The sequence below is a fragment of the Perissodus microlepis genome, chromosome 2 (genome assembly GCF_051167445.1).
Source record: "Perissodus microlepis isolate ML-2025 ecotype Zambia chromosome 2, ASM5116744v1, whole genome shotgun sequence".
Classification (NCBI taxonomy): Eukaryota; Metazoa; Chordata; class Actinopteri; order Cichliformes; family Cichlidae; genus Perissodus; species Perissodus microlepis.
In genome coordinates, this window is record NC_140462.1 from 21593864 (window position 1) to 21609803 (window position 15940).

Genomic DNA, 15940 nt, shown 5'->3' on the forward strand with positions numbered 1-15940 from the left:
GTACCCGTGAGTGCTAGGCTGATAGCTCGGATGCTGGTTAAGATGCTGTTCATACAGTGGTTCCAGGGTATTCATCCCAATTAGCACAACAGCGGGGACGTCAGGGTGTGCGTCTGGAACAACTAGAGCCAATGTTGTTACTTCATATTCTTTACCAACAAAGTCTCTGGGGAACTTGACGGAAATCTCAATGTATCCAAGGTATGGGATGGTTTGACCCGCAGCACCTTCCACTTGGAGAAGATCATGGAGTGGTTGAATTTGTTGTTCATGAAGATGATTGTTGTAAAAGGATACAGGTATTGTAGTTACCTGTGATCCTGTATCAAGCAGGCATTGCTGTGGATAGCCTGCTAGATTCACCTCTATTGTGCACCTTGACCCAACTAACCCATGAGGTAACATTGTGGTTGCCTTCGGACGAGTGTGTGGGTCTACACAGTGAACAATTTCCCCCTTGTTCCTTTCCTTCTTTGCGGGACAATGTGGGTCCTGCACAGTTCCTGTACGTCCCATTACAGAAACTGTATCTAGTTTAAATGTCCAGTTGATGAATTCCGCTTCTGCCATTTTGGTTTCCTTTCACTGAACTGTTTGCGTTTTGCATTGACCAATGCAGGATTGGGTCTGTTCTCACACTGTGGTCTAATGTGTCCATCTTCCCCACACCTGAAACAGAAACCAGGCTTGGGGTTAGGTGATATATTCCCCTGTGTATCCATTCTTTGCTTCTGGTGCTGCTTTGGAACAGGAGTACAGGACTGGTGAGACTGGGAGGCAGTTAAGGCGGCAAGTTGCTTTTGTATCTCCGCCATCTGCTGGGTGAGAGTGGACAACGCAGCACAGACCCCCCTTTCTTCTTCTACTGCGAACTGAGCTTGAGCTGCAACTCTGTGTCTTGGTGTTCCCAGATGTTGCTTCATCCTCAGAGTTTTGCTAGCTTCTCTGTCTTCTTCAGTTCTTAATAGGAGTAACAGTTCTGCAAAAGAAGGTGGGTTGGATTTTCTCTGCTTCAGCTGGAGCTCAGAGATAAGGTTGCTATCCCAACATCCCCTACAGAATTGGCTGAGCAGGTGCCTGTTCACTTCACCCTGCTTGACTCCTCCCCGCTTGACAGCTAAACTCAGGGCCACCTGAAGTCGCTGTAGGTAGCCGGATGGTTTCTCACCCGAGTCTTGCAGTGTGTCCATGAACTTCACATAAAGTTCTTCCCCATCCTGTACAATTCCATAAGCAGAATCAAGATGTTGAATGTAAGTCTCTGCTGGTAGGTCGGGGTTAAGGTGCTTAATTATGTCCGCTGCAGGTGGTAAAAGACTATCGAGGATGTGTCTGGATCTTCGTAGTTCTGACATGGCTGGATCCTTTAAGATGAGCTCCACTCCAGAGCGCCATGTATCATAGTCCACCTCATGCTGTGGGTGTGGCAGTCTCCCAGAAAACATGCGCAGCCTATGGGATGAACGTATGTTTACATCTTCGCTCTTTACTATATGCTCCACAACATACCTCTGTACTTCAGGTGGATTCAACTCAGCTGCAGACATACTGATAGAATGTCCTTCTGTTGTTGTAGGATGTAGGGCAGCTGAAGAAGTGACAGGAATAGCCATGTTGTGGGTTTGTTGATCCGGAGTGGCAGCCGTTTTATGTTCAGATGCGACAGTGCATTCCTGCTTGAGCCCTTCTGATTTTCCTGGGCGCAGTTCTGAAACAGCTCCATTTATTTGGGTCATTAGTTCTTGGAGAACTTCAGCAAAATCCCGACCAGACAGTTTTGCTACTTGTTTTAAGTCAGCTAAATAGGTCTTAGTCTTTGTGCACCCGACAGTAGCCGCATAGATTTTAGACAAGCTTGTTATATGATATTCATTATCTAAGGGCTTAAATGTATACGGCAGAATCGGACCCAATAAATCAAAAGCAGACCCCGTTTTAAACTCAACGACGAGCATATTATTAAACTCAGAACCGGGTGAGTTTATTGGCACGGAGCGTTCAATAGCACCATACTGGAGAAGAAAATCTTCAACCTCCTCAACCTCATATGCAGGGACGCCACTGACCAACACCGCGTTTGGTATTTTAACACCTAATGGCTCCAACAAGTCCATGTTCATAGTAATATGGTGAGATGGTGAGACTGAATGTACACAGCAAAATTATACTTGACACAACCTCCTGGCTGGCTCGCCACTTATTAGTCTTATGTAGCAAGTACATAAGCTAAGATAAATTGAGTTGGTTATGAGTGGTTGGCTAATTCAGAAGATGTCAGATTCGGCTCTGGGAGGTGAGTGAAGTATAATAAACGTACAACCACAGGTATGGTGATTACGGTTGTTATTTACAGTGAAAATAAAGTGCAATCCAAATACCAATATTTACAAAATCTGCAAACAGGAAAATTTAAAACATAATTCAAGCTTGTAAAATACCAGCTGCACAGTGGTGCAGCAACCTCCTCCAACTCCCGGCAGACAATCTCCATAAAGTTGCTATTTCATGATTGATATAAGTCCAACGCGTATGACAGTCTGTAACAGGTTGAAATTGAAAGTGTGATGATCAGAACTGAGATTCCAAGACTGAGATCTCGGAAGTGAGATTTGGGGGACTGAAAACCAGGGGGGGGAGAGTGTAGGCCGCAGCAGCCTCCTACCAGACCGCAGGAAGTTGTAGCTGGGGTTTTGGCTCATTGGGCCTAGCTCACCATCCAAAGTAGTGGTATCGCTGTGGTCTCTCCAGGGCACCACTAGCCTGCACTATAATCACAGGACCACTATTAGCAAAATTCATCTAAATTTCCCAAGCTAGCTTTAGTTCCAGTGTACACAATAAAGTTCATGAGAAAATACCAGTATACAACAAATACATATCCAACCATTGTAATAAATTAAAATAAATGATAATCTCTAATAACAAGACTACAGCCACGTAGAGTGAGAGTAGTAGTAATGTAGTAGGCCTCAGCCTTAGCTAACCCATCAGCTAATAGCACTGGCATACTGATACGGGTTACAAATACAAACAGACATTCAGACTCAACTCACCATTCACTACGTGCGATGTCACATACGAGCCCCCACGCATCTACCCGCGGCGGTATCAAAGTACTGTTGAACGCAGTCCACAATTACTTCAAAGACAAGCCAAGATAGTAAACAGTGAAGAGCGCTCGCCCCACGTACCTGTTGCTTCCATCCGCTAACGCCTCTCCCCCGCGTCTTTTCGAGGCGACAACCCGGAAGGCATATATTGGTGCCTCGCGTATGTAATTGGTCACAACAGGCACGTGCAGACTCACGGCGTGGCGTACGTCATGACGCGTCGCGATACCTTCACGGACACGCTCCGGTTGGAATTTAAAATTTCGGTTTAGTTATAGATGCAGTTCTTTTTTTATGTGGGTTACACACTTCTGCTACAAGGTCAAGTCAAGTCAATGTTACTCAGATATTTCAAATCTGAGTAAGACTTCAGAACCATAAAATTTTAAAGACAGGAGAAGTGATATAAAATAAAACATCCTAAAAATCCTGTAAAACATAAATCATATGAGAAAAGGATAGAGAGACAAATCTAGACATGGAGAAAGACAAGAAACATGGGAGTAATAGAAGGAAATTTCAGAGCGAGCGTTGCATTAATCCAACAATAATTAACCCTACTAGAATACATGCATTAACAAAATACTGAGAATCATGAAATTGTCACATAAAAAAGGATGGCTTGGAAATGAAATCAGTGTGGGGTTTGCAAGTCAAGACAAGGTCTAAGACTTTTGAGTTGTGGTTTTCTCCCTTCAGTTCATGTGTCTAATGAAAGAACAAGCAGGTTGCAATTGTTATTACGTCAAAAAAAAAAAAAAAGATATTTGGTTTTTGTCAAGTTAAAATCAAAGGATCTGCTCATTCATCTGGTAACAGTGACATAACAATTCACTGTGTATTATTTGCATAACCATAGAAATTAATCTTATGCCAAATGGTAGCACAGATAATGAGAAAAGTAATGGACCAAGACAGCTGCCCTGTGCAAAGCCACTGGAAATGTCATAAGTGGTTGTTTTAGAATAGAATAGAATAGAATAGAATTCAACTTTATTGTCATTGCACATGCACAGGTACAGGGCAACGAAATGCAGTTTGCATCCATCCAGAAGTGCTTTAGTGATATAGATATATTACAATATATATTAGCAATAATATAGATATGTAAGTATATTACAGAAATGGGTCTATTATGGTATGTTATAATGTACACGGTATGAAGTATGTTGTGAATATTCTATAACTATAGGTATGTACAGGTTGTAGTGAGTACAAGCTATGTACAGGATATGAACAGGATATAAATATGAAAAACTATACAGAATATGACTAAATAACTTTACAGAAATCTGAGATATACAGTTATACAGAAATGGGAACTATGCAAGTTGTAAACAGTTGTAGGGTTAAAAATTATCGTATGTACAGAATGATTATTTACAGAGCTATACAGTAGTGCAGTTAAGATAAATTAGATATGTGGATAATTTCTACAGTATCTATATAAAGTGCTAGTGGTTGTGAGTGGTGGTTCAGTCCATGTTATTATTGTGTGTTTGAGGGTACAGTTGTCCACTGTGGGTGTGTGTATGTTCAGTCCATGTGTTAACGTGGGTCAGATGTCAGGAGGCAGAGTTCAGGAGTCTGACAGCTGTGGGGAAGAAGCTGTTCCGGTACCTGGTGGTCTTAGTCCGGAGGCTCCTGTAGCGCCTCCCAGAGGGCAGGAGGGTGAAGAGTCCATGTGATGGGTGACTGGGGTCTCTGATGATTTTCCCAGCCCTTTTCAGACACCGCTTCCTGTAGATGTCTTTTATGGCAGGAAATGGTGCTCCGGCAATGCGCTGGGCAGTTTTCACGACCCTTTGCAACACCTTCCGGTCCGAGGCAGAGCAGTTCCCGTGCCAGACTGTTATACAGTTGGTCAGGATGCTCTCGATGGTGCAACGATAGAAGTTCACCAGGATGTCTGAGGACAGGTGGTTCTTCCTCAGAGTCCTCAAGAAGAAGAGGCGCTGGTGAGCCTTCTTGACCAGCTTGGAGCAGTTGGTCGTCCAGGTGAGATCCTCGGAGATGTGGACTCCCAGGAACTTGAAGCTGCTCACACGCTCCACAGCCGTCCCCTTAATGTGGATGGGTGGATGTGGGTCAGCATTCCTCCTGTAGTCCACGATGAGCTCCTTGGTCTTCTCGGTGTTAAGCAGCAGGTTGTTTGTGTTGCACCACTCAGCCAGACGATCCACCTCCTCCCTGTAGGCGGCCTCATCGTTGTCACTGATGAAGCCAATCACCGTGGTGTCATCTGCAAACTTAATGATGGTGTTGGAACCATCAGCAGGTCTGCAGTCGTGGGTGAAGAGGGAGCAGAGGAAAGGGCTCATCACACAGCCTTGTGGTACACCGGTGTTCATTGTGATGGTAGATGAGCAGTGGTTATCCAGCCGGACATGTTGGGGGCGGTTGGTCAGGAAGTCCAGTAACCATTTGCAGATGAGGGAACTGATGCCCAGGTCTGTCAGTTTCCTGATGAGTTGTGAGGGGTGGATTGTATTGAACGCTGAACTGAAGTCTATAAACAGCATTCTGGCGTAGGTGTTGTTGTTGTCCAGGTGTGAGAGGACAGAGTGCAGTGCGATGGAGACTGCATCCTCTGTGCTCCTGTTCTGGCGGTATGCGAATTGGTGGGGGTCCAGGGTGGGGGGGAGACAGGATTTGAAGTGTGCTAGGACCAGCTGCTCTAAGCACTTGGTGATGATGGGGGTGAGTGCTACTGGGCGGTAGTCATTGAGGCTAGATGGGTTTGAGTTTTTGGGTATCGGGACGATGGAGGTGGATTTGAAGCAGGCCGGTACCACAGCGTGGGCCAAGGACAGGTTGAATATGTCTGTCAGCACTCCTGCAAGCTCCCCAGAACACGCTCTGAGAACACGCCCGGGTATGCCATCAGGGCCTGCAGCCTTGTGGACATTGATCCTGCTCAGCACCGCTCCTACATCGGTGGGGGAGAGAGTCAGAGGTTGGTGGTCTGGCGTCACGTCTGCTTTGGTTGTGGTTGTGGGGTTCCCTCGCTCAAAACGAGCATAAAAGTTGTTGAGCTCGTTGAGGAAGGAGACATCAGAGGATGCGGGGGAGGGTTTGGTGGTCCTGTAGTCTGTGATGGTCTGGAGTCCTTGCCACATGCGTCGGGGGTTGGAGTTGGAGAAGTGTTCTTCTACCTTCTTTTTGTAATGGTGTTTGGCTTTTTTGATGCCCTTCTTTAGATTAGCCCTGGCTGCACTGTAGGCGTGTGCATCTCCTGACCTAAAGGCGGTGTTGCGGGCCTTCAGGAGGAGACGAACATCCCGGTTCATCCAAGGCTTCTGGTTGGGGTACATGGTGATCCGTTTCTGGGTGGTGACACTGTCTGTGGTTTTGGAGATGTAATCCAGTACAGATGAGGCGTACTGGTCCAGGTCTGTGTGGGTGAACATATTCCAGTCTGTGTTTTTAAATCTGTCCTGGAGCACTGCGTCTGTCCCCTCTGGCCACACTTTAATTGTCCTCACATCAGGTTTCACACGTTGGATGAGTGGTGAATACCTAGGTGTGAGGAACAGGGAGAGATGGTCCGATTGTCCAATGTGGGGGAGGGGTGTGGCTTTGTAGGCTCCAGCCAGGTTGGAATACACATGGTCTAAAGTCTTGTCTCCTCTGGTGTGGCAGGAGACATGTTGGTGGAATCTGGGGAGGACTGTCTTTAAGTTGGTGTGGTTGAAGTCGCCAGCAACAATAAAAGCAGCCTCGGGGTGTTTATTCTGGTGTTTGTTAATGGCTGCAGAAAGTTCTTTCATGGCCAACCTAGCATTAGCGTCGGGGGGTATATACACGGCAGTGAGTATGATCGAAGTGAGTTCTCTGGGGAGATAATAAGGTCTGCATTTGACCATTAAAAACTCCGCATTAGGTGAGCAGTGACTCTCAGTAGTAGTGGAGTTCATGCACCAAGCATTGTTAATATAAATGCACAAACCTCCACCTCTGGTCTTGCCGGAGTCATCTGCTAGCCTGTCGGCTCGGTGTGTGTGGCGTCCTGCTAACTCGATAGCATTGTCCGGGCAGCTGTTGTTCAACCATGTTTCGGTGAAAAACATGACATTTGAGTCCATAATCCGTCTGTTGTTAGTGATGGAGAGCCGTATCTCATCCATTTTGTTTGCCAGAGAACGGACATTGGCGAGGAAAATACTGGGTAAAGGCAGCCGGTGTGGTGTTAGCTTTAGCTTAGCCCGTAGCCCGTAGCCCTCCGCGCCTACCTCGCCTTTGTTTACGATCTCGGCGCCGTCTGCGTGCACTTCCGCCCGGCCGGGGAGAGTGGGCAGCCTCCGGTGTTCTGGAGATCTCTGGGATGAGTCGGAGATCGGCGATAAAACTGTTGGAGTTATGAGTCCAGATGTCCAGAAGCTCTTGTCTGCTGTAGGTCAGCAACGCACAGCAATTCTGGACGAATAATCCGGTTAAAAGTAGATAAAAAACCGCTAAATAGCAGATTCTGGAGAGACACTGAGCCTCGCGTTGTTCACGCGCCGCCATCTTTCAACCTGATAATTATTATTTCACTTCTGTCTTTTGTCACTGTGACTCCACCTGCAGTCCTGATGTTGAATCCCAGTTGGCCATGTCCAACCTTTAGGCCACACCACCTGCACAGCTGGCAGAGATGGCGGCAACCCAGAGCGATCAGCTGGACAAGCTGTGGGACCAGGTGGAGCGGCAGGTGCAGGTGCTGGAGCAGCTCGTGTGGCAGAGTGGGAACTGCTGCTGTCCCTGCTGTTGGGGTAGGCCCAGACGGTGGCTCTGAGGCTACCGCTAGCCTTGCGAGGGGTGGTCGGGGATATCTCACAGGGCAGGACAGTGGCGGGAGAGGATGCGTCATTGTCCGAGGAATACTGGCGAGAGAGCACGTCGGGCTTGTTGTTCTGTGACCCTGGACGGTAGGAAAGAGTGAAGTTAAAGCGAGTGAAGAATAGAGACCAGCGGGCTTGGCGTGAATTTAATCTTTTGGCTGTTCTGAGGTAAGTTAGATTCTTATGGTCTGTTCAGCTCCCTCTAGCCAGTGGTGCCATTCCTCTAAGGCAAGCTTTATAGCCAGGAGCTCCCGGTCGCCAACGTCATAGTTCCTCTCCGTGGGGGTGAGTCGGCGCGAGAAGTAGGCGCATGGCCGGAGCTTACCTTCTGGCCCGGACCGCTGGGAGAGAACTGCTCCAACTCCGGCGTCAGGCGCGTCAACCTCTACGATAAACTGCTTAGAGGTGTCAGGATGGGTTAGAATGTGTGCGGATGTGAACAATTGCTTTAATTTAACGAAGGCGGCGTGAGCTTCTGGGGGCCAGGTGAAAGGTACCTTAGATGAGGTGAGCTGTGTGAGAGGCGCAACCACTTTGTTGTAGTTCCTAATGAAGCAGCGATAAAAGTTCGCAAACCCGAGGAAGCGTTGGAGCTTCTTCCGTGACTCCGGGACCGGCCATTCCAGCACCGCCTTGACCTTCACTGGGTCGGTCTTCACCTGTCCTCCTGCCAAAATGTAGCCCAAGAAGGAAATAGATGAGGTGTGGAACTCACATTTCTCTGCCTTGACGTATAGTCTGTTCTCGAGCAGCCGCTGTAACACACTCCTCACATGGACGTGATGCTCTTCGAGAGTCCTGGAGAAAACCAGAATATCATCCAGATACACAAAGACAAATACGTTCAAGAAGTCCCGTAACACGTCATTGACTAGGGCCTGAAAAACCGCTCGGGCGTTGGTTAGGCCGAACGGCATCACCAGATATTCAAAGTGCCCTAATGGAGTATTGAAGGCAGTTTTCCATTCATCACCCTCTCATATCCGCACCAAATGATAGGCATTCCGCAGGTCCAGCTTGGTAAAAACTGTGGCTTCCTGGAGTGATTCGAAAAAAATGGGGTTGATTAGTGAGAGAGGATATTTATTCTTTACAGTGATGTCGTTCAAACCTCGGTAATCAATGCACGGCCGGAGCGACCCGTCCTTTTTTCCCACGAAGAAGAAGTCCGCAGCGACGGGGGAGGAAGACGGTCTGATTAATCCTGCTGCCAGCGACTCCTGGATGTAGTTCTCCATAGATTCTCTCTCGGGACGAGACAGGTTGTACAGTCTGCTAGAGGGCAGCGGGGCTCCCGGAAGTAAGTCAGTGGCGCAGTCATATGGTCGGTGAGGTGGTAGTGAGCGCGCCTTATCTTTATTGAACACTTGCTGTAAATCATGATATTTTGGAGGGATGGAGGAAAGATCTGGTGCTTGTGACGGGGCTGGAATCCGCTCTGCTGAGGCAGGGGGAACGGCTGACCTCAAGCAGTTCGCCAAGCAAAACAGACTCCAGCTGTAGCCAGGGGTACCCTAGAATGAGCGGGGTGTCAGGGGAAGGGAACGTGAAAAAGGAAAGTAACTCATTGTGGTTTCCTGATGTGACTAACTTTACTTTGGTTTGGTGAGTGATAAAAGCAAACACCTGATTATTCAACGTAGACGCGGGGATGGGTGGTTCAAGCGGTGTAAGTGATAACTCCAATTTCCTTGCCAGTTTCTCATCCATTAGGTTCTGCCGGAGTCCACCAGCACGGGGCATGTGAAAGACTTGTTGTTAGTCACAATAGTAATAGACATTAACAATCGGGGTCTAGTTGTGCTCAAAGTGCTGCCCACCCATATCCCTGGGCTTACCGGTGGGCCAGTTCATTTGGGCAAACCGGGCAAGCAGTGATGCGATAACCAGGCTTCGCACAGTACAGGCAGTCCCCAGCCCGAAAACGGCGTTCCCTTTCCTCCGGTGAGAGCCGGGAGCGACCGATTTGCATGGGTTCGGGCGGGGGAGGCGATGGAGAATGCGCGCACGCAGACGCGGTCAGGGACGACGAAACGCGAAACTCGGGGCGCAATACGGGTCTTAATGGCTTAAGCCGCCGCTCAGCATCCCTCTCCCGCAGGCGTCTATCAATCCTGCGGGTGAGGGAAGCCAGTTCTTCGAAGGATTTTGTTTCTTCGTGGAACGCTAGCTGGTCTCTCATCTGATCGTTCAGCGAGCACAAAAAGATCCCACGGAGGGCCGAATCGGGCCAACCCACGGCGACCGTCCTTGTTCGAAATTCAACTATATACTCAGCTACACTGCGCCGCCCCTGACGAAGCGACAGCAATTTCTGTGCGTCGTCGTCCTCAGAGATTGGAGGAGAGAATATCGCCTTGAACTCCTCCAGAAAATCATCATAATCACAACGATGAATGGGGTGAGAGGTTAAATAAGTCTCAGCCCATGCTAACGCTCGTCCCCGTAACAGCCCCACAAAGTGGGAAATTTTAGCAGCATCCGTGGGAAAAGCGAGCGGCGCGCGGCTGAAAAATAGCGAGCATTGAAAAAGGAACCCCCCCGCACAGCTCTAGTTCTCCGTGGAAGGGTTCCAGCGGCGGAGATGAAACGCTGCGGTACACAGGGTCGGGCTGCTTGGCACGCAGTTCGCCCTGAGTGTCACTAAGCTCCTGGTATTGGTCCTGGAGTGATTGGAGCAGCTGATCATGATGACCGAGAATAGCGCCCTGTTTGTTAATCGCAGAGCGTATTGGATCTGCTGGGTCCATCCCGGCCAGTCCGTACTGTCACAAACCGTAGTTCAGCACACAAGCTGGACCCAGAAGCAAAGACAACACGCCAAGGTGCACGCAAAATAAACTTTATTTTTAACTAAGGGTGTCCCGGAAGGGTCAAAGGAAAACACGCCGATTAACTGGAAAACCAAGGGACAGGGAGGTAAAGAACTCAGGAACGCCGTAGTCGAGACTGTGGTAAGCTGCAACAGAAAGAGGAAGAGAGTTACTGGGGAACGGGGAAATAACAGCATAAGCAGGGTAGAGTTGTTAATCTTATGATCAAGGCTGGGCCGTGGGAACCGGAGGGAGGGGTGAGGGTCCGCGGGAGAGCTCCAGGTAAAACAGAGGAGATGAAGACCGGTGGTGATCCGAACTCCAGGCGGGCAGGAGGACAGGCAGGTGAGGGCTCAAAACAGGCAGAACGGTTACCTGAGCGCACAAGGAAAGAATTAGCGTTGTTTAAAGCGAGTCAGAATTTCACAACCGCCTTCACGTGGGGCCACGTTACCGCTGAAAGGTGACTAACGGACTGGCGTGGAGCAGCTGGCTGAGCTGGGTTAAATAGTCCACCTGATGACCGCCTGGGATGGGATGCAGGTGTGGAGTCGACAGCCACACCCGTGGGCATCCCATCAGCTCCTTGGACACCGGGCCGCGGACCATGACAACTACAATACAAGGTTTGACTTTGGGATGTTGAAGAAGAAGTATAGAGAAGGTCAGAAGGAGTTTCACTGTGTCTTTGTGAATCTAAAGAAAACATATGATAGTGTACTAAAAGAGGAAATGTGGTACTGCATGAGGAACCTGGCAGTTTTAAACAAAAATGTGTTGCTGGGGCAGGACATGTATGAGGACAGATGCCTGATGTAGTCCCATCCCCACATGAACCCTACTGCACACCTCACCATTTTCTCACTGAGTCCCTTGTTTTTTGCAGTAGTGATGGACAGGCTGACAGATGAGGTCAGCAGGAGTCTCCATGAACTATGATGTTTGCTGATATGTGATCAGCAAATATGAGCTGCAATGAGCTAAATACAATATAATAATGAGATCTGCTATGATGAGTAGGTTGAGGATGCTGGCACTGACAAAAGGACAGGTGGCAGAGCTGAAGAAACATTTAAAGATACAAAGTTAAGATGGTTTGGACAGAGGAGGGATAGCAGATATACTGGACAAAAGATATTCAAGATGTTCTTCCAAGCAGGAGGAAAAGAGGAAGACTGCAGGGAAGATTCATGGATGTAGTGAAGGATGACATGCAGGGGGTTGGTGTAACACAGGAGGATGCTAGGGTGAAGTACATGATCCTCTGTAGTAGCCCCTAAGGCAGGGGTGGGCAATCTCAGTCCACGAGGGCTGGTGTCCCTGCAGGTTTTAGATGTGTCCTCGAACCAACACAGCTGATTTAAATGGCTAAATTAGCTCCTCAACATGTCCTGAAGTTCTCCAGAGGCCTGATAACGAACTAATCATGTGATTCAGGTGTGTTGACCCAAGGTGAGATCTAAAACCTGCAGGGACACCGGCCCTCGTGGACTGAGATTGCGCACCCCTGCCCTAAGGGGACCAGAGAAGAAGAGTCCCTTGAGGTTCTAGTTCTAAGTGAGGTTTTCCTATAATGCTGTCACTGCATAGTCACCGTTGGCTTTGCTTACTCCTTTGTGTAAATATTTTTTCAACATCTTTTAGGATCATTATACAGCACTGCATAGGAATGTTTTTATTAAATATAAAAGGATAAAAGTTTGTAAAAGTTTGTACGGTTGATTTGGGAGATGCATTTGTTTTATTTTTTCTTTCTATTTTTAACATTTCAATCCCATCTATTATGAGTGAAATGAACATTCAGAGAACTCTTTCACAGTACAAACATAACCCTTACTACTTTTTTGAGTGATGCCTCAGAAATCTGAAATCTTGCCCCAAATGAGGTGCTTGCACAATCTAAATGTCACTTAAAGCTGACCCACTTTATTTCCTGGAACTTAATCACCCCAGACCCCCTACACGCTGATTCAGAAGTGACTCGCTTCTTGGAAATACAATATATTTCAATTCATGAGCTGTGAATTTTGATACAGACTGTCACTTTAGTTTATTCATGTTTATTTTTTATTTGCTTGCCCTGGCTGCAGTGCGCATGACGATGCTGTCAGTAAAACAGCCCACAGCCAAAACACTGTTCAGGGGGATGGGTGTGTGTTTGTGTGAGTGTGTAGAATCATCCAGCTTTGGTTTGGGATGTGAGTGTCTACCTAGCAAAATGTAGCCTGGTCTTCTTTTGTGCACATAATCAGGTCATCTCTGAGTGTGACTTCACCATGACCTTCAGCCTCTTCTGATTTCAGTCAAGGATCATTGAAGGCTGAGTTAAGCAGGAAGTGAGCACAGGTTTATAGGCTTCATGGTGCGGTGCAACACATAAATTCCGCAATCAGCACCATTTGTCCTTCATTTAAGACAGGGAACCATTGATGGGCATATACATGAAATATGTCAGGATCAGTAATATGAAAAAATACAGCATATATTGTTTAGTACTGTGCAAAATTCTTCACCTAACTTTCTGCTTTTTTGTTTTTTTTTTATGTTGCTAGGAAAATGGGAAATAGTTCCTGTGATTTACTGAAATACACAAATGTATTTGAAATCACAGAAAGGGAAAAAAAATCCTTTCTTGTTGTTTTTTTTTAAAATTTTGTTTTGCTTTTGGTTTTAGTCCTGCAATAGACTGGTGTCCTGTCCAGCATGTACCCTGCCCCTCGCCCTAAGAAAGCTTGGATAGGCTCCAGCCTTCGCTGACAACCCTGAATTGGATAAGCGGAAGAAAATGGATGGACAGATGAACTTAAAGAGAACTTAATTTTTGTCTATAAACTTAAAACGCATAATTCACTAATAAACAAAGGGTACAGAAAACAATGCAAAAGCTTATATGAAAATTATTAGTTATTATTAGTTGTGCTAAAATAAAGAGTTCAATAATAAAAAATGAAGTGTTCCCTTTTAAACAGCTTAGGGGCATTCTGACCCTCTTGGACGTTCTAGTTTTAACAGATGTTAACATATGTGCCCAAATGCAGACTTGGACCCAAATGCAGACTTAATGCACTTGGTTAAACTATTTACGAGACTTTATTTACACAGGGGGAATGGAGAATGTGGCTAGAGCAATAATAATAATGGATTGCATTTATATAGCACTTTTCGAGACCCTCAAAGCACTTTACAATTCCACTATTCATTCATTCTCACACTGGTGGAAACAATTTACAGTTGTAGCCACAGCTGCCCTGGGCCAGACTGACAGAAGCGAGGCTGCCATATCGCGCCATCAGCCCCTCTGGCCAACACCAGTAGGCGGTAGGTGAAGTGTCTTGCCCAAGGACACAACAACTGAGACTGTCCGAGCTGGGGCTCGAACCGGCAACCTTCTGATTACAAGACAAACTGCTAACTCTTGAGCCATAATCGCCCCTAAGTGTTAGCAGAGAGCAGAATCTGGAGGAAAAGCATTTGCCACCAAGTGACTGATCTCAGGGGTTGTGATGGGAACGATGGAACGGGAATTCAGCAACAGAGGGAGAAGAGGTTATTGGATGAGTGAGGGAGTTTGAGGCTAGGGTGAGAATGTTGGAGGTGGCATTTGCTTATTTGCAGATCTGGGTTGGAAAACTCTGGGAAGGGTATTCATAGAAGTGCCCTGTGCGAGGAGGGAAAAAGCGAGAGGAGAGGGATTGTTCTCTGCATTTCCAGAAGTGCTGTGGCAGGCAGGAGTGCAAGCAGGTGAGGAGGCATAATGATGAGCCTAATAGGAAACAGACCATGAAAGTGGAATGGGAGACCCAGTGCTGGAGAGAGATCACAACAGAAGGTGAGTCCAGAAGGTGAACGAGGAGATCTACACAGGGAAAACAAGGTTAAACACAGGGAAGGAACAAGAGTGGCTACAGGTGTTACCAGTCTGTAACCACTGTAGATAGCAGAACAAACTGGCAAGGAGTAGTAGGCAGAGCTGGTTTAAGAAGCCCTCCTGCTAACTGTTTACAAATTAGGCCCAGGTGAAACATTAGAAACTCCACCTGACAGCAAGTGGAGAAACCCCCCAGAGCTCCGAAGGAGCATGACTTATCGTATGTGATACTATGGTTGCATTACCACCCCCAGCCAGTACAAAGCCTGTGCAAAATGTAAAAAGTGAAGCTAAACAGGATCAGTAGCTTAAATTCAAACTGATGAGTGTTACCCTTGATCCAGCCCAGTGGTTTTCAAACTTTTTCATGTATTTCCCACTTCAGAAGCTGAAAAAAACTCCTGATGCTTCAATTTGTATCAATCAAATCATTGGTTCAAATGATTCCACCACTGCAGTATAATGAATAAATCGAAACGTCACATAATCCTGCTAAATCAAATCATTGGTTGATTTAGCAGTCAATAAACTGTCTAGCACTTTCATATTATTTGAATGACACACAAAAAAGCAAATAATTCAATTTGCTTTTCAGGTCACTTTATTTCCTCCACTGACCGATGGAGTGCTCCTTACTACATAGTGGGATGTTGTCTGTCACAACATTCAAATCTGGAAAGAATCTCATGATCAGGTTCATGCTGCCTTTCTTTCAGAGAGTTATGAGGATGAACTGGCTGAGAGAGCATGCACCAGTACAAGGACAAGTACAAGCATCAGAGACTTTCCTTATTTATCTATCAGCTACTCTGCAAATGGTGAAAACTAGATTTGAACCCCCAACTCGACTTTTTTCTATGCCTAAATGCTTTCTATCTAAAAAACTTCCTCTTTAAGAGGAAGAAACCTCGGGCAGAACCAGGCTCAGAGAGGTTCAGACATGTGCTGTAACTGTTTGGGGAAAGGGGAGGGGGACAGGACAAAAGGTGACTTGCTAGCAACTAGCAACCCAAATACCTGCTGAGATTACACATGTCCCTGAAGGATGAGCTACACTTGGCTTCCTCTGTCACCCAAATCACCTGGGAGCATCCTCTGGGAATTCCTTTTCAATGCCTGTTCCTATTAAACCAAAGTCCTACTGTGTGTATGTCACCTACCAAGCTGCAGATGATAAAAGAATAACATGGATAGATGTATGGATAAAAACAGGTCACAGATGAGAAGGAAAAACTACATATTGAGGGTCTAAGCAGGGTGTGGAACAGCATTACTTTCTGAATGGCCTGGCAACACCAGGCTGCAGCACATTAAAAATGAACAAAC

At 46.8% G+C, this 15940-nt stretch overlaps 1 protein-coding gene and 1 long non-coding RNA gene across 2 annotated transcripts; both read right to left on the bottom strand.

The window, feature by feature from the left end:
- Positions 1 to 441: 441 nt before the first annotated feature.
- On the bottom strand, positions 442 to 2031 carry LOC146392733 (paraneoplastic antigen Ma3 homolog). Its single transcript, XM_084938877.1, has one exon. It carries the CDS (start codon positions 1953 to 1955, stop codon positions 531 to 533), a length of 1425 nt encoding a protein of 474 aa, XP_084795003.1. The 5' UTR covers positions 1956 to 2031; the 3' UTR covers positions 442 to 530.
- Positions 2032 to 2494: 463 nt separating this feature from the next.
- On the bottom strand, positions 2495 to 3316 carry LOC146392734 (uncharacterized). The gene is made up of 3 exons (XR_014801261.1): positions 3192 to 3316; positions 3054 to 3116; positions 2495 to 2765 (listed from the first exon to the last, which is right to left on the bottom strand). It is a non-coding gene; the product is annotated as an uncharacterized LOC146392734 (long non-coding RNA).
- Positions 3317 to 15940: the final 12624 nt, after the last annotated feature.

What these genes read in the sequence shown, in the direction of transcription:
- LOC146392733 (XM_084938877.1), bottom strand. Translation starts at nt 1,955, where the DNA reads ATGCTCGTCGTTGAGTTTAAAACGGGGTCTGCTTTTGATTTATTGGGT.